Source organism: Dermacentor silvarum, chromosome 10 (assembly GCF_013339745.2).
Source record: "Dermacentor silvarum isolate Dsil-2018 chromosome 10, BIME_Dsil_1.4, whole genome shotgun sequence".
NCBI lineage: Eukaryota > Metazoa > Arthropoda > Arachnida > Ixodida > Ixodidae > Dermacentor > Dermacentor silvarum.
Genome location: NC_051163.1, coordinates 3,917,860 through 3,940,345, shown reverse-complemented (window position 1 = coordinate 3,940,345; position 22,486 = coordinate 3,917,860). Strand labels below are relative to the sequence as shown.

General features: G+C 47.5%; 1 protein-coding gene across 18 annotated transcripts in view; it reads left to right on the top strand.

The window, feature by feature from the left end:
* Positions 1-22,486, top strand: part of LOC119466381 (serine/threonine-protein kinase WNK1-like) — a 420,835-nt gene that overhangs the window by 283,986 nt on the left and 114,363 nt on the right. For 16 of the 18 annotated variants that reach the window (XM_049657241.1, XM_049657234.1, XM_049657230.1 and 13 more), the window contains 3 exons: positions 2,045-2,170; positions 2,235-2,372; positions 13,906-14,211. In XM_049657241.1, the coding sequence (XP_049513198.1) occupies positions 2,045-2,170; positions 2,235-2,372; positions 13,906-14,211 (570 nt within the window). The remainder of the gene's footprint in view (positions 1-2,044; positions 2,171-2,234; positions 2,373-13,905; positions 14,212-22,486) is intronic. The other 2 variants (XM_049657238.1, XM_049657236.1) reach the window with 1 other exon arrangement.

The following is a 22,486-nucleotide window of genomic DNA, read 5'->3' as shown; positions in this document are numbered from 1 at the left end:
AGACACATACTTCGCGAGCATGTCTGTGAGAGTGCGATTAAGACGCTCCGTGAGGCCATTCGTTTGCGGATGGTATGACGTGGATAGCTTGTGCCGCGTGGCACAGGACTGCAGGATGTCCGCGATAACTTTCGACAGGAATGTCCGGCCACGGTCTGTGAGAAGTTGTCGCGGAGCTCCATGTAATAAAATCACGTCGCGTAGAAGAAAATCGGCAACATCTGTGGCGCAGCTTGTAGGGAGCACTCGGGTGATGGCGTAGCGCGTGGCGTAATCTGTGGCCACAGCGATCCACCTGTTCCCAGAGGTAGAAAGAGGAAAAGGACCAAGTAAATCCAAACCAACCCGAAAGAATGGTTCCGCGGGAATGTCAATTGGTTGAAAGTACCCAGCACCTCCACCAAAATGTTACGCGAACGAAGGATTAAGTACAGGAGACTATTTACAAGTATATTTACAAATGATAGCTGCAGCGCTGGCCAGATCAGCCGATAGCTCGAGAGCCCAGAGCAGTTCGTCTTCTTCGTCTAGGCGACCGCGCGCCTCGTTCAAACAACCAAATACCACACGCGTGTAGCAATATTTAGCAGATGCTCAAGCTTTTGGTCAGTGGTATGGGACCTGTGTGGGGATTTTAGCTTGTGTAAATCGTAATAACTTTAACACGCTAGCCTTCTCACTTTCCGGGGGTGTGTATCTCTGTCTGTCTGTCCGTGTGTGTGTGTGATTGTATCTAATCATTTTTCCACCTACCTGGGTCACTGGGTAGTCGGTTGTTGAATGGGTAGCACATCAGGCTGCTGTGCTGAGGGAACAGGGTTCGAAACCAACCATCAGACAAACTTGCGTTACTCAGTATGTGGTGATGTGCACATTCCTGCCGCTCTTCAACAAACCTCTTTCGCACTGCCATGCGTCACTCTAGATGCGGGACTGCGCAGGTATCGCTGTTCGAAGAGTCTTTGCGCCAGCTTGGAGTACTCGATATGTGCCACTCAGTCGGTGCTAGTCTTCAACGAGCCTCATTGATGCCAAGTTGTGTGACTGGGTTTGTGCCAGTAGGTGTGCGCTTCTTTTCAATGAACGTCCTTGATGCCAACTTAAGTGACTAGGTATGGGCCACTGGGAATGTGGTGCTCTACAATGACGGATAAGATCCCTTAAATTTCTCCAATGCTGAGCGGAATCAAACCCATGTCACAAGGGTTCTTCAAGGACGGCAACCCGATGCATTAGCAGGCTGCACCACAGATGTACTGGGTGTGTGCCGCTTTTCAATGAACGCCTTTCACCCCAACACTTTAGCAAGCTGTGGCGTGAATGCACTAGGTATGTCTCGTTCTTTAATGAACCTCTCGCCATCTTGGGTCAGTGAGTATGTGCCCCTGAGCATGCAGCAAGGGAAGGGGACTTTTCTCGGCGTTCACAGGCACCGGCGGGCCACGCTTCTCGTCTCAAACCCGGGCTTCTTGGTAGTGCCACTAGATGTTGCAGCGCGAGAGAGGAGCCCTGTTGCCGCATGGCACGTTTCTCACTGTTCGCAGGCATCGGCATGCCATGCATTTCAGAGGTCACACGCAGACGTCGTGGCGGCGGCACTAGATGGCACCGAGGGTTCTTAGGGAAGCGCGAGAGAGGAGTCCTGCTGCAGTACACACCTCATGCATGACTCGTTTCGACGGTGGCAATATGTTGTGTTGATATGTTCATTCAATGCTAACGCATTGTCATCGACATTCCTCGTGAGATGAGTTCTGCCGCAATTTTTTTTAACCCACTTTCCTATGTTTCTGTTTGTGGCTGTAATAAAATTGCACCTGTGAGTCAAGTGCTGTCCTTACATTATTTATGTCCCCATTTTTATGTACCTGAATGTTGTCGCATCCTTTGTGCACCTACAGAAATTTAGGCCACATGCTGGAGAAAGTTGTGCGCTCATTACGATCTATTACAGCAAACGCTGCATGTTGGATCCTCCGGCTTTTGACTTGTTGCAGTGCAGGGCCTTGAGCAAAATAAACATTGTTCCAAATGTTCTCTGCAGGTGGTGACGAACCTGCTTGCCGAACAGCACGCAGACATGTTTGTGGAGCAGGTGCAGGACATTGTGCAGCAGCTAAAGGAGCACCCGGAGCGACTGCCCATTGTGTCCAGCCAACCCACGGACGGGGTGAGCTACTCAGCCGAGTGTTGCCGTGGTGTGACATTGCCTAAGCTTCGTTTCCGTTTGTTAGCGCCTGAGCTTTGAGAACATGGAGAACAGCATCGTGCCAGCCTGCCGTCCCCCCGAGAAGGAATCGAGCGAGCCACCTGGGTCGTGTCAGGGCTCACCTGTGCGCCAGCTCAAGCCCCTGACAGCTCAACTTCAGCAGGTAAGCTATAAAGTGCCAAAGATGTTTCAGTGTGTGTCGCAGACACCATGCGTTCATGAATTCTCATTCACAAATGAGGCCAGTGATACAATGCTTTGCTTGCTGCCGCTACTAGCGCTTGCTACAAGTTTGTGTGCACAACCGAAGGTACATAAAAAAAAATCAAATTAATTTTCACAACATTCAAATCAGCATAGTGAATAAGTTCTGAAGTGCAAGGTTCCTGCAGTGCCCACAGGTAAAGCCACAGGCTCAGCACTCTAAACGTACTGGTGAACACTGACAGAGGACGCCGGGACGGCCTGTCGACAGAGTGCTTGGTGCTCCTCTTATTGCGATAGCAATTATATGGACACTTCAAGCAGATTTCTGCCGTCGGCGGTCGACATCGCAGTCGGCGTGAGGTTCCGTATAAAGTCCCAAGGGCGACAAAATCGTCGCCGCGTGCCGTATGTGCAAGTGAAAGCGCGCATCCCACGCGCGCTTTATCACGAAGAGCGAACGCATTGCGGAAAGCAAACGTGACTTCCGTGGCGCGAAACGCCGTGGTGGTATGGGAAGAAAGGGGGGCGACGTTTTGCTGCGGCACCAAATGCATATCTTGCAACCGGGCGCAAGGGGAACTGGTGACGCAATCTCCCGCGCGAAAAGAGCAAAGCGGGAAGGTAGCGCAGGAGGGAGGGGGCGGGGGAGTGGCTTCTACTCTGCCAACAAATGCGATCATGTACTTTGCCCTTTGCACTTGGTTCTTTATTATGTTTGCGCCGGTACGGGCTGCCGGTGTTGTCGCGCGCGCCGTATCTTGCAAGCGATCTCCACACGGCTATGACCTTTGTATGCGCTATGCATTCAGTCGCTCAGTTTCCGTTGAAGCGATAGACTGCCCGAACCTTTGCTCGCTGCGACGGCTGCGCTTGCTGCCTGCGTTTTGACAGTGGTTGTCTGCGGTCATCGAGTGTGATCTATTTATGTGTGCTTGTGCGCGCTGACACCACGCTTGTTAATTTTGTGACAAAAGCAATGAAGTGACGCACTCGTGTGTGTGGCATCGAGCACGAGGGGCTTCACGGCGCATGCGAAACTGTGTGGGTCTTTATAAAGTAAAACCTTGTTAGTTCGGAAAATCTGATTATTCATACTCGCCCTCTGGTCCTGGCAGTATTTAATACAATCACACTATTTTAATTCTGATGTATGTAACCACACATTGGTTAATTTGGACAACTCTTGGAGCTCGGAGCGCTGTAAATGTGTGATGCAAGAGAGCAAGAACGGCGCTAGCGTCCAACCGAAACGAAGCAGCAGAGTCCGCGTTGCCATAGTCATCAGCGGAAATTGTACACGAATGACAGCAATGCCGGAACGTTTCAGGCCTATTTGTGCGTCTAAAGCCTTTAATCTTGTACTTACCACTGCGCATAAGGTCGCATTGGCTGCGTGCGTTCAGAACTGCAAGATCACCGTCCATGATTGCGTCAATAGCAGCTGCTGTTTTGTCAGCAGCGGTTCCGGCAAACAGTACTTTCGTTTGGACACGATGCACGTGTCGGCCACATGCCTTCAGCACTGCATAGTCGCCATCCATGATCGCATTGACATCGACCGCAGTTTCATCCCTAGTGGTTGCGGCAAACAGTTGTTTCACTTTGGCTCGGTGCAAAGCTGTCAAGGATGAAGAGCACCAGCTACATCGCGATGGACTAACAATCTTCTGGCGACTGTTGGCGACAAGCTCAACGGGGTGTTTGCGCTATTGAAGAGCCCGTCTCCAGTGAAGGCACGTACAGCACCTGCTCTAGGAAGGAAGTCATGAGGCATTTGCCGCTACGAAAGCCAATCAGTCACACGATGACGAGAATTGCAGCTTCCTCACTGCTGTCATGCAAAATAGAAACAGGATGTGCTAATTCGTTCACTAGATAAAAGCGTGTTTACGTACTAAGCATTTGTTTTCCTTAATACCCACAATTATTCGATATTTGTCAATTTGGACATTTCTTTCAGTGCTGTGAAATCTGAATTATGAGGTTTTACTGTATCCGAAAAATAAAATGGTAGATATTCAATTCACAAGTCGAATTATTCGAACATTCACTATTCGATTCGGTAATAGTAGTACAGTAGAACCCTGCTGTTATGTTCCTGGCTGCTGCGTTTTCCTGGCTGTTATGTCGCTTTCGGCCGGTCGCGGCATAGCTCCCATAGGACCCAATGCATTGGTACTGTTGTGTCGCAACTGTGGGACCGTTCCCGCATCATGCATTGCGAACTGCCACCTGCTACCCCACGCATTTGACTTTCCTTGTAACTTGGCTTGGAGGCTTGACGATGGGATTGGCGTCCCAAAGTGCCGGGGCAACACCTGTGATGTATTTTTGGTTTCTGCCAGCAAAAGCATGACCTTTGAGATCCATATTTGCTATCATAAGATTTTGTCTATGACACATTAGGGCCCTAAAAACGCCGTCACTGCACGCAGTATGCTGTATGTGCGAGTGAAAGCATGCGAGGGGAGCCGATGACCATAGCTAAATCTCGCATGCACAAGAAAAGCGGGAGGAAGCGCACTTTTTTCTGTCGCGCTCGAGGCACTGGGGGGGGAGGGGCCGTATGCCCGAGCGGAAGTGTGTGGGGACGCGCGCTGTCACGGAGAGCGAACGCACTTAATCTCCCACTCGCAAGCAAGGAAGCGGGAAGCCAGCGCCGGAGGGAGGGGGGGGGCGCACTTCTACTCTGCCAACAACCGCGCTCGTCGCTCCGCCCGCACCGTCTCTTATCTCCCCACGGCTCTGACCTTTATGCGCCGTGCATTCGCCGCTCAGTTTCCGTTGAAGCGATAGACCGCACGTACCTTCGCCCGCTGCGGCGTTTGCGCTTGCTGCCAGCGTTTTGACAGTCGTCTGCGGTCATTCAGTGTGATTTATTCATGTTTGTTTGTGCGCGCTCGTTTGTTTGTGCACGCTCACACCAGGCTTGTTCATTCAGTTAGTAATAGTCGGGCCACATTTTCCAACGCACGCTACACATGCAATGCTGCCCGGATCGGCAGTGCAGCGCTACAGGTGTGTCCCTTCGCACGCGCTGCCCACGGGAAGCGCTTCTCATCATCACCACCGTTTCACACGCGCCTTCTCGTGGTCATCGAGTCTCTCTTCATGTCGGTCTACTTACGCCGCAGCACACCTGCTTACTTAATCAGCTCATGTTTACTACAATTCATATTGCTACCAAAGCCGCTCACCTTACTTCGTATGACATTGCTGTGTTGCTATCGCATTCATTGCTTCGCCCTTAGGGCGAAACTGTGACATTTTCGTAACCCCGGCGATTGCCCATAGTATTCAATGCATTTGGTACCTCTCGACAACGAAATGCTACTAAACTGCAATCCCGCAACAACGAAAATTGACGGGACATTTCCCCACACATTGTAGGGATGCTCGACTCTCGCGCGTTCCCTGCTGTGGTTTTCTCCGCATAGCTCTCGTCTCCTGTAGTCCGGCTTCTCCGCGTGGCTAAGCGCCAGAGGCGGTCATAGTGGTTGCGGCGCGTTGCGAGAGATGGCGCGAGTGTCGTGATGCTAACGCCACCGAACGGCGGGATGACTTGGGAGAAAAAGGTCGAAAGCGCTTCCTCTTTGCCTTGGGATCGGCGACCAACACGCACGAACGCTTCGCGCGTGCGCGGGACCGTCTCGGGAGGCTGAGAGCAGGACACCGGTATGGATGAACTCGGATCATTCGAACGTGCCACCGTTTGCGTGACCGTACACATGAATGACTAGGCGATGGTGTCACAGCATGGGGCGAACATATTCGCTCGCTATCGGGTCGCGGCGAGTCGAACTTCCTTGGTTTGTCGCGCACCCATGTGAATGTAATTCGGCTAGTGTGTATTAGTGTATGAAAGGTGCAATAAATGCCCTTTTGATTGTCTGCACTACTGTGTTGTCATTCCTTTGTCCCAAGAGCACATGTGCGAGACTCCACAACATTCAGACTCCAAAATGCGCTCAGATCCCTTCGCTTCATGCATAAATTTCGTAAAGTACTACCACATTCCATTCCATTCCATTTTATTTTCCTTCATCAAAAAGGAGGGGACGGGACTAAAACTCGCCTGGAGCAACTTGGCAGTAGAGCTGTCGCAGAGAACGAACATCGTTCATAGATAACAAATACTTTGGACACTGATCACAGGCAATATGCATACAAGAACATAGTTTTACATTGCATAGGCAAATAGAAAACAAAAAAAAACCTTCATTCAAATAATACAGTAAGAAAACACTGCTATTCTAGGACAGTTTGTCCCGACAAAAACACTTAATGGCTGTAGTAGAAGCACACAGAGGATCAAAATCCTCCTTGAATAGTTTATTTATTAGTACAGGCACCATGTAACGCAATGATTGTGTATAACCGTATACTCTGGGGGTGGGCACATACCATGGCTCTTTGAACGTAGTTTTCCTTCTACACGGATTTTCTTTCAATTTCGCTGACTGAGAAAGAATAGTTTCAGGGTGCCTACCAACCGGGAAAACAGGGAAAACAGGGAATTCTCAGGGATTTTGAATATTCTAGAAAAACTCAGGGAAAACTCAGGGAATTTGTGCCTCTATCAGGGAAAATTACTGTAGGGATGGGCGAATATACCGTATTGTCGAATATTCGATCGAATAATTCTATATTCGTTATTCGCTTCGATTCTAATTCAGGTATTCGATATTTTCGAATTATTCGGCGCTCCCGAATAGGCAGCCAGAAGCCACGGACGGCCGGCACACATCTTGGAGGCTATGCTTTACGTCACGGCTGCTATACATCAACCATAAATCTTGAAGGCTATTCGTTTTTGCATTAAAGAGCCTGAAATGTGCGGCGCAGAAGAGCAGAAACGGCGCTAGTGCACAGCCGAAACGAAGCGGCGGAGTCCGCATGGCCATAGTCAGCAGCGGAAATCGTACGTGAATGACAGCAACGACGGAACGCTTCGTGCCTATTTGTGCATAGAGTTTCACACTATAAAGTGTTATAGTGAGAAACTCTATGTATTTGTGCCTTTATTGCGTTTACCGCCGCACATAACAACGCGTTGGCCGCGGGATTTCATAGTCGCCACCCACCATCGCGTTGATAGCTGTTTAGTTTCGTTTTGACTCAATACGCACGTAGGCCGCGTGCCTAAAGAGCTACGTAGTGGTCATCCATGATCGCATAGAGAGCGACTGCGATTTCATCTGAAGTTGTTGCAGCGAACGGTAGTTTGTTCGGTGCGTGCGTCGGCCGGGTACGGACACGCTAGCGGCAAGTTACCGCGCGTCAACGCCTTGCCGCGAAGTCCACCGGGGCAATCGCGTCTCGCCGCGCGGCAGCGCGATATGATCTCGCGCGCTCTCGGAACGCGGAATCACCGTGAGCGAAAAGGGTGCGATCGGACAGCGTCCAGAAATCCCTATATAGAACCGCGAGAGATGACAATCGTCGAATGATAACCCGGCGCGGAGCGGCGGAGGTCCGGTTGCCATTGGCTCCGTGACGTCACCCTCGTCGCTCTCGGCACCCTCGGCAAGCCGTAAACCCCCCCCCCCCCCCCCCCCCGATTCCTGCCGCTTTTGCCGCGCGCGTCATGATGCGTTGCCGCTCACGGCATGACGCGGGCGTTCTTGCCGCTAGCGTGGCCGTACCCTTAAGCACTGCAAAGTTGCCGTTCATAATCGCGTCGATAGCGGCCGCGGTTGCGACAAACAGTTGTTTCGGTTTGACTCGGTGCAAAGCTGTCAAGGATGAAGCGCACCGGCTGCATCGCGATGGACGTGTGATCCATTGGCGTTCAGCTTACTGGCGGGATGTGCGCGCGGTAGTGCAAAGCGTGTCGAAAATGATGGCGCGCGCCGCGGCCGGGCTGTGAAGGAAGTCGCGAGGCCTCGATCGCCGCTGCGAGAGCCAATCAGTCACGCGATTACGAGAATTGCAGCTTCCGCACTGCCTTTGTGCTAAATAGCGAAAGGATTTGCTCATCCATTACACTAATAAAATCGTGCTGACGTAGTATGCATTTGCTTATTGTTTTCTGGATACCTTGATAATTCGGACATTCTTTTTTTCAATCCCGTGAAATTCGAAATTATTTGACCAAATCACTGTTCGCTTTGAATTCACTTCGAACCTCAAATCCACTATTCGCCCATCCCTAAAAATTAGCTGTAATTTTATTGAAAGGGAACGAAAGTTGCGGTAATAGAGGGAGGGAGGGGAGGCGACACTTAGCTGCGGCACCAAATGCGTATTTATATAAAAATTTGGTGAGGCGAGAAGGTGGTAAAGAGTTCGGACGCTGCTCGACGAGTGTCCCGTTCTGATCTCGTCGAAAATTTCCGAGCCGCCCCCAGAGGCACAGGCAACAGTCACCAACGCCGTGTGCGTTCGGTGCCGCCGACGGCGTCGACAACTAGTCGGGTGCATTGCTGGGGCTGCTGCATGTCCAAGTTTATACAGCTGATAAAACTACTATCCTTACTCCGTATAGCTCTCTACTAATTTGCTCTCGCAATTGATGCTTCGCCTTTTGGGTGAAACTGAGACATTTTTTTTAACATGCTTACTAAAGAGTGAAACCATCAGGCAACATGGTGTCAGCCCATCTTGATGTAAAAGAAAGTTCCGTTTCACTCAGGGAATTTAGCAAAATCACTCAGGGAAAACCTGGAAAACTCAGGGAATCTGAAAATGTCAACTTGGTAGACACCCTGAGTTTTCGTTATAACGGAGGAAGCATTTGTATATCATTGTTATTCTGTAGTCAAATAAACAAAACACTGGTAAAATATCATATTTAAGAAAAAGTTTAGATGTAGGGTAGAGGTAAGGGACATTTGCTATACACCGGACAGCTCTCTTCTGAAGCATATGTAGCTTTTTTAGGTTTGTAACCCCAGTTGTGCACCACACAATACAACAATACTCTAGAAGTGAGGAGACAAGTGAATTATACAGCAGAATTTTAGCTTTGACAGGAAGTATGTGCCTCAGCCTTGATATAATGCCGATAGCACTGGAAACTTTAGATTGAATGTGCTCAGTATGCTCATTCCAAGTTAAATGTTCAGAAAAGTTAACTCCAAGAATTTTTACAGAGCTTACAAAATTTATAACGGCACTGCCTAAGCAAATGTTAATTGGCTGTGCGAAATTTTTTTCGTTTAGGTCGGTATAATATCGCCTTTGTTTTTCCGGAGTTTATTATTAGGTGATTCATGTCTGCCCAAGACTTTAAGCTTTCGAGAACCTCATTGGTTGTTTGCTTTAATTTACCTTCAGCTGTTACTGAAATAAATACTGTAGTATCATCGGCGTACGCGACAAACTGTGCATTATCTGTGATGTGTACAATGTCATTTACATATATACAGAACAACAATGATCCTAATACGCTCCCTTGGGGGACTCCTTTTCTAACAGGCTGCATGGAAGATTTCGCTGTGCCAATATCTACGTACTGTGTTCTGTGTGTAAGGTATGACTCCAGGAGCGCATGAGCTGTCCCACGGATACCGTATTTCTGGAGTTTTGAAAGAAGAATGGTGTGATCGATAAGATCAAATGCTTTTGAAAAGTCAACGTACGCACCTATTAAGATTTCCCTGCTATTGAACGCTTCTAGGATAATTTCTTTTTGCGTAGCTAGTGCTGCTTTCGTGGAATGATGCTTTCTGAAACCATGCTGAAAATTTTGCAGAAGGTTATATTTATTAAGGTACGATATGATTCGAGAGTGCATTATTTTCTCTATAACTTTTGAGAATACCGGCAGGACTGATATGGGACGGTAATTATTTAAATAGTTCTTGTCACCGTTCTTATATATTGGCACCACACGTGCAATCTGCATCATTTTAGGAAAAACACCGCTTGACAAAATGATGTTGTAAATATGGGTGACGACTGGGGTTATAATGTCAAGGACATATTATTTTACAGGGTCTCTTTGAACCCCATCTGCGTCTTTTGTTTTGCTATTCTTCATTGAATGAAGATAAGAAAAAACTTCTGCACAACTAACTGGTGCAAAGAAAAGCGAACCTGGGCTACTGTTCCCAATAAAATGTTCACGAGGAGCAGGCTTTTGAACACTTTGGTCATTGCTGTCATTTGTCTGGTGCGCAAAGACGCTGTTAAAGGCATTCGCGAGCGATTGCCCTGATAGTTGTATACCTTCATTCAACATGCTATCTGAGATAGCTGGCACTCTGGTTGGATAAATAAGCACGTTTAGTTTGCGCCATAGCACCTCTGATGTTTGCGTATTTTTCTCACAGAATAAATTGATGTAATACGAATCTTTTGCCTCTTTTAACATAGACGTAAGCCGATTTCTTTGGCTTTGAATTCTGCTACCAGCACTGGGTCCCTGGTTTTGACAAATCTTGCGTATAGGGCATTTTTATGCTCTACCATCCTTAACAATCTGCGAGTGATCCAAGGCTTACGTGCCTTTTTAGGCTTATTTGTTTTCTCAAATGGGAAGTTAGCGTTATAAAGGCTTTTAAAAATGTTGATGAAACTACAGTACGCAACGTGACTATCGTTTGATTTGTAGACGACACTCCGCGTTTCTTGACCGATAACTTGCCAAAAGGATTCGAGCTGCCGTGGCGTGATTACCTGAACATTACGCGTGTTTGAAACATTTTGCCTTTGAAGATGATCTTTTGCTACTAGCATGAATATATCAAAATGATCACTAATGCTTGTATAGAGGACATCAGCTGTTATTATATCCGGCTTAATATTTGTAATGAAAACATCAAGCAATGAGTTGCCGTCTAAGGAAATACACGTAGGACTTGTGATCATATTAGAAGCACCATTGGCAACAATGATCGAAGCAAGTTCTTTCTGCTGACATGTAGATGCAAGCAAGTTCACGTTAAGATCGGCGCCGAGGACGAACTCTAAGTTGTGCTCTGAAGCATAAGCAAGAAAACAATCAAGAAAACTAATAAATTGCTTAAAATCACCGGAGGGTGGCCTATAACAAACACAGAACAAAGTTTCGGGACTTCTTAATGTAAAGACCTCATAGTGACAATTCACGGTTGTAAACTGAGGCACACATTCGACGAATACGTCTTCTTTCATCAGAAGCGCAACACCACCACCGCGCTTATTTTCACGATTTCTAAAGTGGCAATGATAACCAGGGGGAGAAAAGGCACATGACGCTCCTTGATACCAAGTTTCTGTCAGAATTACTGCTGTGAAGGGTAAACCCAAATTTTCTAATAACAATGTCATTTCATCGTCCTTATTTACAAGTGACTGTACATTTTGGTGAAAGAACGTCATGGCTGGCTTTTTTGCATTACCAATTTGTTTGATTTCGGATGGCTTGAAGCCCATAATCTGTCTAGTTTACAGATAGACTACCCTTAGCTTTACTGCTCAATTTTCACCAAGTCATCAGCATGACTGGTGGATATGACGGGCGTTCCTTCAGATTTCCTCACAAAAATTTGTCCGTGCTTTGTCCAAGCGTATTTCCAGCCACATTGTTTTCGTTTTGAATTTGCTGCACTGAAGAAGCGCTTGGTGGCAGGACACAAGTGTTCATTGACAAAGATTGGAACCCTTGGTTCCAATCCAATGTCTTCCGACGACATTTTTTGCTTTTTTGCCTTTGCAAGAAAAGAGTCACGTGTTGCCCTTGCGTACGAACTGAACAATTATTGGCGCATTTGTGTTACCCACAGATTGAACGCGGTGGCACGCTTCTGCGCTTGCGTGGGCACCACCATCTTTGTTTACAAAAACGGCCCGGTGCTGGAAGCAGTTGCACGCGCCGGAAGTTGTCATGGCCACCATGTTGCTTGTTTAGACAGCTTTTTCTTTTATGTACTGCTGCACCACCATCAACCTGTTATTGGTATATTCCACAGCCACGCACCACCGAAGCACCGTTTAATAAGAATGACACATGCAAAACAGACGCTGATGCCGAGAAAACTACCGGCAAGAAGGTAGCTTCATGTCGCCTTCAAAGTGCAATGTTTCTTGCTGTTTGTTTGTTTGTTTTTCAAATACCCTGCCACAGACACCGTAACTGTATCGCTCAAGGTGGACACCTGGGGAGGTATTCTGTAAGAGTCTACCTAGTGGGCATGTCCATTTCGTCTGCTGTTGAAGTTATGATTGGCTGGGCTGGGGTGCGCTTCAACAGGAGCCAGGCGCCACAGCCAATCAGCACTTCAGCAGCAGACGAAATGGACATGTCCATTTCGTCGGTGGACTCTTACAGAATACCTTCCCTGAACTATGCCGAAGCGCAAGCGCACATAAATGACATCGTTTGGAAAGTACAAAGCGCGACCGTGTGGCACGCCCGCAGCGTATCCTCACTAATACAGAGGTTACATTTCTCCGCTTGCATAGCTAGTACAGCCACAAAAAGACGCGCGAAGGAAAGAGGCATGTGCAGTAAGAGGGGTGAAAGAAGGAACAGACTCGCCTCCGTTGCTAGGCGACACTTTTCTGGGTGGAGCATATGCTCACGAAAACTTATGTGTCGTTGCCTCCGCGATAGATTTAAAAAAAGATGAAGAAGAAAGCAAAAATGCTTTCGCCTGTGTTTTCTGCAACTGATGTTGCAGGTTCGGGCGCCATGTCAGGTTTTACGGAGCCATGTGCTGTGGCGCCCGCTCTCTGCACCTTGTCGTCTGGTAGCCTACCGTTTCGGCTGCCATGAAGGATATACGGAAATCTAAGAATCCCCAGATTTCTGAATATTAGTTCATAGTACTGAGGCGTTGTTAACATGACAAGGAAACTGAATAACGATCATTATTCTGAAAAGTTCTGTGTTCTGAAGTTTGTTGTACTGAAATATTTTTGCATTGAAACTTTAACATGTCAACAGGGGATTTCTGAATAGCTCATTAATGTGGTGTTCATAGTAATGAGGTTTCACTGTACTTGTTGCATTGTGAAGGAAAATCGACATAAGGATCAACAAGGGAATTTTGGCATTAAATTTTCATTTTGCAGACCATTTCCCTATTTGTAGTGTGTTATTTCTAGATAACGAAACTCTCGCGATAGCGAAATTTTGGGTTTCCCTGTCGATTTCGTTATTGTAGGGTTCAGCTGTAGTACCAGCAAACGAAAAGGATGCTAGAAAGAACTGTGAGGCAAGACACAGAGAAAGGTATAGGAAGGGTCCTTGGTGGATGCTGTTTCTAAGAAATAAAATCGGTCCGTCATTTTTCCTGTTTCTTTCTCACTGTCTTTCCTCAGGATTTTGTCCCGTATCCTTTCCGTTTGCTGGCATACCCTTGCAATGCGTAGTAGGTTACTGCCCCACCCATGGTGCCTTTGTTATCATGTGGGCATTTGTTACAATATGTACCAGGACAGTAGTGCCAGATGTTGTGATGCACATTCCTGTCGACTGGTAGTGCACCGCCCAGCCTGCTGTGTTGGCAAGGCTGCGCTTGTTTCCAAGGCAGGGTTGGTGAGCATTGTGCCTGTTTCAGGCTGTCACTACGGGCCGCTTGGCTCCCAGTCCTGTGGAGGAGCAGGCGCCCCCATTCCCACAGTCAGTCACCACCAGCCTGCCAGTTGCCATGGTGCAGCCTCCAACACCAGTCGCCAAGCTGGTTCCTGCTCAGGTGATTCCAGAAGGGGATTCCAGCTCGCGGCTGGCCTCGCCGTGTGGGGACGACAAGCAGCCACCCCTGAGCTGCTCTCTGGTGCCTTCCTCCACTGCTGTCGCTGCTAACGCTACTGCCGCCGCTGCCACACCCCCCTCCTCTTCTGTCGCTAGCGCTCTTCCTACGCATGTGAGTAGAGGCCACACAGACCAGGGCGGTTGGTTCCTACCACAACAGTTACAAACAGAGTTGTTCTAGGAAGATCCAGACATTTACACCAGATACTGCCCGGATGCTAAATAACTACCGTATTTTCCGGATTGTAAGTCGCACCTTTGTATAAGCCAAACCGCCCCTTTTCGAGAGTTTTGAACAAGAAATTGGTAAATAAGTCACGCTGGTACATAAGATGCACCTAAGTCAACTCGGTCAGCATGATGAAATGATGCACGCATGTACACTCATTGCGAAATTCCAAACTGACCCATTTCATGGCACTAAATTTCAGTAAACAAAATTGTTGTGAGCCACGAATTCTAGTGGAAAAAAATCTTCGACCAATACTCCTCTTGTGCACAGTAAACCATTTTTTATTGCACTTCACTCAAACCCATTAAGGCTTCGTCCTCCAACACACTGTTAAAAACTTTATCCACTTCAGCCGGCAGCAGCTCTGGGTCGACCTTTGAATAACTTTTACGCAACATTGTAAATGCATCATTAATATTGCCTTTGCGGCATGGCATGCTCGTGACGAACATGCAAACGATCGCAACACGGGTACACCAGCCTGAACACACACATACAAAAAAGCAAAATGGTGACCGAAAGCCAGAAGCACTGCAACTGATGTCGATAACCAAATGGAGCTTTTTGTAACAGGCATATCTCAAGTGCGACAACATAACAGTAAAAAATTTTTTTCACTATTTTCGTTATTTATTGCGTCATTTCTATGGGTTTAACCTCTTCTTCAAGAAAAACAAAACTATAGCAGCTAACCATAATGTGACCTCTGACCGGCACCTATACAGTTGAACCCTGTTAAAGTGAACTCGATAGTGCCACGAAAAGGGATTGTTATACATTAGCTAACCATAATGTGACCTCTCATCGGCACCTATACAGTCGAACCCTGTTAAAATGAACTCGATAGTGCCGTGAAAAGTTAGTTATACATTAGTTCGTTATATGTGGACTCGCCCTTAATAATCTTCAAAAATTAACCACACTGAAGCTAGTGTCAACGTTTACGATTCGGCAGTACTTTGGTCTGAAAAGCAGATTTTCATTGTCATTTTTGTTCCTGGTGTGGTTCCACCTAAAGAATGAAATGCGGCGTCTTGTCACTCTTTCAAAATGGCGCCCTGTTCTGATCACCTGTCATTTCAAAACTGCAAGCGCATCGCCATGTTTTGTTCTAGAGCTTGCAATATATTTTGCTGCCAGTGGGACATGACTGTATTCTGCGCACGAAATTGAAGCGTTCTAGTGCCGGAAGGGTAACTACTGCGGCATGCCACTATTCTGCAAAGGTCTCGGACTCATGGTCTTGGCATTACGACTACGCGTGAGCTACACAAGGGCCGTAAAATTACGTTACCTATGTCGCTATGTCGCAAAAACAACATGCGATGTCCGAAAACTAAATCGTCGTCGCGAATCATTATCAGCAATCAGCAATGTGTAGACGAAATGCCGCCGAACCGTGATCTCCTGATAACAGTGTAGCAACTGCCGACCCTTCTGGTTTATGGGCCACGTAGGGTCTGCACCTCTGTCTAGGAGGTGTTGATAGGGCTATTTATTCTAGCAGTATGCCGATTTAAAAAACGATCATTATATCTAGAAGCAGTTTCCATAGGGAGAGCTGGAAAACGTAAATGCACTGAAATGTGGTCGTCATAACTGATAGATTGTTATATCTGGGATCATTATAAGTGGGTTCGACTGTATCACGAAGGCCACACTGGCAACCTTCACTGCTGTAGGCTGCCGCCGTGCAGCCTACACGGCGAGGCTTCGGAGCTAACATCTGTACCCGTGGTTGCTTCACTGTTAATACAAGATTTGATTACCGCACATTGCTTCTTGTAGTCGAAAAAAAAATGTGTCGCGCTTGCATAGCAGAGAAATCCCCGATAATTCAAAATCTTTGAATTTATGGATAATTCAAACTGCTCTATTGGTTCCAGCAAGGTCTGATGTATTTGAATAGAGAAAAACTCCCGTGAATTCTAACTCCAAAAACCACGCAACGCTCATTTCGAACAAAATCTATCACTGTCACGCACTGTCATTTGGACAAACCCGAGACAAAGGCGAAGGTTCGATGCGTCGCTAACTGCTGTAATGTCACATGCTGTAAAAATGACGAGGAAAGACATGCGGGGAGGGGAGCCTAGATCGAACTGGAGCAAGCAGAGTTGTGTGCAGCCTCCTTTCTTATTGGGCTTAGAAGGAACAGGCTGGAGCCCCCACCGCTTACTTGATCACGTTACCGCGGCCAGGGCACTCACCTCCTCCTCATGCGTGCTTTATTGCGCCTTTATTGATCCAACATTGGGCACACGTTGAGCCACCATCCGTTTAGGCTTGCGCAATTTCCCTCGCAGCAAAAGGGGCGTGATCTTATCGTACCTGGACTTTATGTGAAACCTAGACTTCTTCCGGCACATGGTTGAAAGACGAGGCTTTTTCAATTAGAACCCCGTGATGGTTTTGGTGTTGCGCACTGTACTGTGCATTTGATTGGGCACTATATTTAAATGGGCTCTCTTTAGTCTTGAACTCCGTTTATTTGAATGTTTCCAGCCCCCTTGGAGTTCGAATTTACAAGATTTTGCTGTATAAGGTGCACTGTTATAAAAGACGCTCCATCGGAAATTTAGAGGGGAGGGGGGAGGGGGAATGGGACTAATACACTAGTAAATACGGTACACTAAAGATTACCAAGTCCAGCACTAAATACCCAAATTTAAAAAGTACCTGAGGTAGAGTAGAAGATGATGAGAAATGTGTGTAATATACCAGCACTGAGGAACTGCACATAACACATGCCATATTGCTGGATCTAACTTCTTCATTCTTTTTTCCTCCAGCCCATTCTGCTCTTCTTTCATCACTTTCTTCTTTAGCTGTGGGCCGCATGGCAGGCTTCATTCGCCTCAGCATAGTTTGCATCCCTCCTGGGATGATGCTTGAAAATATTTTCACTACAAGCCAATTCCATGGTTTCGCTGGGGCCAACGCACCATATAGTCTTAAAGTGTCTTGCCGTATTCATCACGTCGAAATGCCCTTTGTATGCTGCATTCGGACTTGTTCGTCCCCTCTTCACCAGCAGAAAGTCACCAATGTTGAGTGCTAGTAACGCTATTAGTGCCTCTTGTCAAAATTTCTCTTCTTTCTTTCACGATACTTTGATGCAGTACACTTCTGTTAATTTGACTTTAGTTGATTTGATCTTTCAAGCAAAGCTTCTATTGTCTCACAAGTGTCGGTGGCGTCACGCAAAGAAACACGTTTCTCCCAGAGACCCGGTTGGCAGGATTCCAGCTGCGCCGGCGCCGGATCATGTGACGCGCACCACCTATCAGGGTCGTTTGGTGTGTCGCAGGGAGGGAAAGGGAAGGAAAGGGGGTTGCGTGTGTCCGCCGAGCTTCACTCGCCTCAGATCAGTCTCGGCGACTGGATGGGAAGGCCGCACGTGGTGCGTTCCGCCGAGGAGCAGGCTGCATTTAGCAACGACGCTTCGAACTCGCTTGGGAAAGGGCTTGTCATCGATGTGTTGATTCTAGCGTGAGGGCTTTCGAAGCCGAGGCGAAACATCACCGAAGGGCCTCGGACCCCGTGTTGCCTGAGCATAATGTTGAGGCCAAACATCAGCGAAAAGCCGCCAACCCTGAGTTTAAGGCAAACGAACCAGAACGCCTGCGACAGCGTCATCTTGCCCTCTAGGAGCCCAACAACGGTGGTGCACGCCTCGGCAACGCTAGCGCCAACTTCCCCGGTGTAACGGCCAGGTTTCAACGCGAGTTTCTCAACCGAAAATTTGGAGTCAGCTGCAGTGTGTGTCACCGGTTGTGGTTCGAGCACAACATGGTACTCGTCAGTGCAATTCATTCTGAGGAACATCGAAGAAACACACAACAAACTTTGCTTACCCCCATTTTCTCGATAGAGGTAGGGCTGGTGCTCTTTTCTTTTTTTTTTTTAATTCGGTCCCAACCTAAAGGTCCTGGTAGGCACCTATGCATTTCTGTGGGTCCAAACTTTCATTATTTCGATCGTAAAATTGGTCTTCACCAGATAATTCGAATTTGGGCAGTCAACACGCATGCTCCTGACCCCTATGGTGACCTCAATAGCTAACCCTTTAGCGGCAGCATCTGTCTTGACAAAGCTTAGGGGACAGTGAATGCATTGAACATACGCCATCTAGCCACCATGGTGGCATAGTGGCTTTGGCGTTTCACTACTAAGCCCGAGGGCACAGCATCAAATACCAGTCGCGGCGGCCACATTTCAATGGGGGCGACATGCAAGAACGCCAATGTACTGTGCATTTGGTGTACGTTAAAGAACCCCAATTCCTCAAAATAATCTGGAGTCCCCCACTACATCGTGCCTCATAACCAGATTGTGATTTTTATGCATAAAACCTCAGAATTTAAATAATTTTAACTCATGTCATCTCTCGTCGAAAACTCCTATTTTCAGCTTGCCCTAGGAAGATTTTCAAGCAGTAACCGGAACTCACAATGTCTGATTATGGGATTTATTTGATTGTAATGCACATCTTTATTGTTCAAGAAAGTTGGACTGCAAATTGTCCAAGCGGTGCAATCGGCCATGAAACCAAAACAACCTTCACAGCGTTCGTATGTTTTACTGCATAATTCCCCAGCCACACTAGAGGAAGAACAAGCGCAGCGTGCTGCTAGCGGCAAAATGCGCGCTACGGAAGCTTACGGCAGCTTTTTCGTGCCACGGCGGCAACTGAGGCGTGAGCAGAGGATACCAATGAGAGCGGCCCTTTCAGTGACCTGCGCACAGGAAATTGGCGTCATGCGGACCCGCCTGACCGCTCTATTCATGCTTGCTTCAGCTCTCACTCGCACTTGTTTTGGTTGGCTTAGTTTCTCTCATTCGCGCTTGTATTGACGGTCATGGTGTGCGATTGTTTTTTTACAATGATGGGTCTAATCCGAGACGTCACGATGGAAAGGTTTCTGGAGATGACAGTGTGTCATATCTGATTTTGTACGACAAGACAGACCCTGAATACAAGGATGCAAAGGTGACACCCATTACCTCATTCTAATTGTCTTTTGAATGTGGCGACGCCACAACAGAACAGAGCCCACCGATATGATTATGATCAGTGGCAGCAACGTCATCTTCATAAGATATGATTCGCGTTAACAACGAAGGACGAAGATCGTAGACACACCGCCAGTCTCTCAGCAGACGAAGGAAAACGCATGCGACATCCCGCACCTACACACAGAGTAATAAAGAGGAGGTGCGATTTTCACGCTGTCACGTGACTACCGTGGCGGTTCGCCACCTGTTGATGTGGCAGCACTGCTGCAGCTGCGCTTTAATGCCAGCGGTGCACCATGCACGTTCTTCCGCTATAGTGTGGATGGAGCTTAACGCGGATTTATTACACCGAACCTGAATTTAAATAAGCCGTGCAGCGAAGCTGACTTTAGGAAATGGATTGCCAATGTGCAACACACATTAGACCCTTGCCTATTTTTCTTGCTAACCCGCCATGGTTGCTCAGTGGCTATGGTGTCGGGCTGCTGAGCACGAGGTTGCGGGGTCGAATCCCGGCCACGGCGGCCGTATTACGACGGGTGCGAAATGCGAAAACACCCGTGTACTTAGATTTAGGTGCACGTTAAAGAACCCCAGGTGGTCAAAATTTCCGGAGGCCCCCACTACGGCGTGCCTCATATTCAGATCGTGGTTTTGGCACGTAAAACCCCATAATTTAATTTTTCTTGCTAATGAGTTTGGTGCGTGTCAGACTTTTCCTTTGTGTAGGAGCTTTAATCTCATTTCTACGTTAGTTTTCTACTTTGGGCATTGTTGAATAATATGCTCCGAAAAAGAAGAGAAGACGACGAAGCCAGAAGCGAGCGTGGACTCGAGCGCGCGCTCACATTTTTTAGGCTTTTTTCGCAAGCGTCGAATAAACAAGACGTTCTCTACTTCGGCTCCGCTTCCTGGTTTTTCAACAGTATGGTGCCGTGACCAGGATCAGATCTGCAGTTGAAGACCCCTGACGATGAAGCGAGCTACCTGAAGAGGACAACCGACCGACGCGATCAACGCGACGACGCTGCGACAGAATCGAAGAACGATCCACGTCATCACGAGGCCTACGATTCCCGACGTGACGACATGGAAAGACTACGACAGAAGCGTGCTACCGTTCGAGCGGCGGTCACCAGGATCATCAACGACATGACAACTCTTATGCAGACGGAACCAACACCATCTGGTGAGCTGACCGACCATCTTAACCTATTGAAGATAAAGGAAGCTATGCTTACGGACCTTGATAAACAAGTAGAAGAGCATGTTACCGATGATAACCTTGAGGATGAGCTTCAAAGCGTCGGACAGTACCAGGAATCTATCGTCCTCGCGAAATCTCGCGCTGAACGCATTTTATCCGCTCTGCAAACAACTACTACGCACGCATCTCACGATGACTTTCATCAAGCGCGCGTACACGTTAAGCTACCTAAGCTCGATGTGCCGAAGTTTCACGGTGACCCCATTAAATGGCCAGAATTTTGGGATCAATTTGAGTCTACCGTTCACCAGAACCGATATCTCTCAAACGTAGACAAACTGAAATATCTTCGGAGCTACCTGATGGGTAAAGCGGAAAGTGTCATCAGCGGTCTGTCGACAACTAACGAGAGCTATAGCACAGCTATAGAACTTCTCAAAGAAAGATTCGGTCAGAAGACGCTGATTGTTAACGACCACATGCGTCGTCTTCTGAACCTACGTAAAGTTCGTTCCTGCGAAGATTTCGAAGGGCTTCAAAGGTTGCATGAAGAAGTGCAGACTCGCGTGAGATCCCTGCATAACCTTGGCGTCGAAGAAAAAGAATATGGAGTGCTTCTGAAAACAGCTATAATACAAAATCTTCCTCAAGAAATGGTACTCCGTTATACTCAACGCATCTTGTCTTCGACAAATACAGGCGTTACTAGTGACAGGCTAGATGAAATGTCTGTTCTTCTAGACTTCTTGAGCCTTGAAGTAAGAAGCCGGGAACAGGCTATAATGATGACTTCTGACAAGAGAGAACAAGCCTCAACCTCAAAACGACAATCTAATGAACATTTCCAAGGTTCTGCATCTATGTTAACCGTGAAACTGACTCCAGAGAGTTGTATAATGTGCGGAGACAAAAATCACTCGGTGGATGTTTGCCCAGCGGAACTAACATTAGATGAGAAAAAATAGAAACTACGCAAACTAGGATGCTGCTTCCGCTGCGGTAGACAATATCACAAAGCTAAAGACTGCCGAAGCTGGAAGAGACTAAGCTGTGCGAAATGCAAGGGGCGACATATCACCACGATGTGCGACCCAAAATGGAAACAGAAGAATACAGAAACACAGACAACTGTTTCCAGCTCGTCAACAGACTCGCTAAAGTACACTGTTCTTCTGCAGACCGCCCAAGTTTGGGCTTTGGGCACTGGAAGCAAATGCTTTGTAAGAATGTTGATTGATGGTGGCAGTCAACGCAGCTTCATCACGGAAGAATTGTCTAGGAAGCTGAAAGCCACTGTGTTAGCAGAAGAGCAGCTCACCATCTCGGGATTTGGAAACGTTTCAGCACCACGGAAATATTATCGGAGAGTACGAGTCACGCTGCATAGCCAGTACGACTCAAACTCACTTGAAGTAGAGGCTATAGAAGTTCCCGAAATATGCAATGACTTGTCAGCATTGACAGAGACAAATGTACTTGAAAAGTTGAAAAGCAAGAACTTACCTTTGGCTGACGTCAACGCAATTCAGGTCTCGCCTGAGCCTGGAATAAGCGTGCTTATAGGTGCAGACTATTACTGGCAGCTCGTCAGTGGAAGAATTCATCGACTGGACGACTCCTTGACCGCCATCGAAACTATCATCGGATGGACACTTCATGGAGATACCAGAAGCCCACCTAAGTTCTACAAGCCGGAAACCGTAAGGAACTTCAACATATGCCTAACGGAAGCCAATGTTTCCCAGCAACTGAGGTCTTTCTGGGAAATAGAACATCTGGGACTGACTAACGAAGAGAGACTTTCGAAAGATGACGAATCCGTCCTGAAAAACTTCGTGGAATCAACTATTAGAATCAATGGTCGCTATCAAGTTGAATTGCCATGGCGCAGCAATTGTTCCCAGCTTAAAAACAACCGGGATGTCGCGT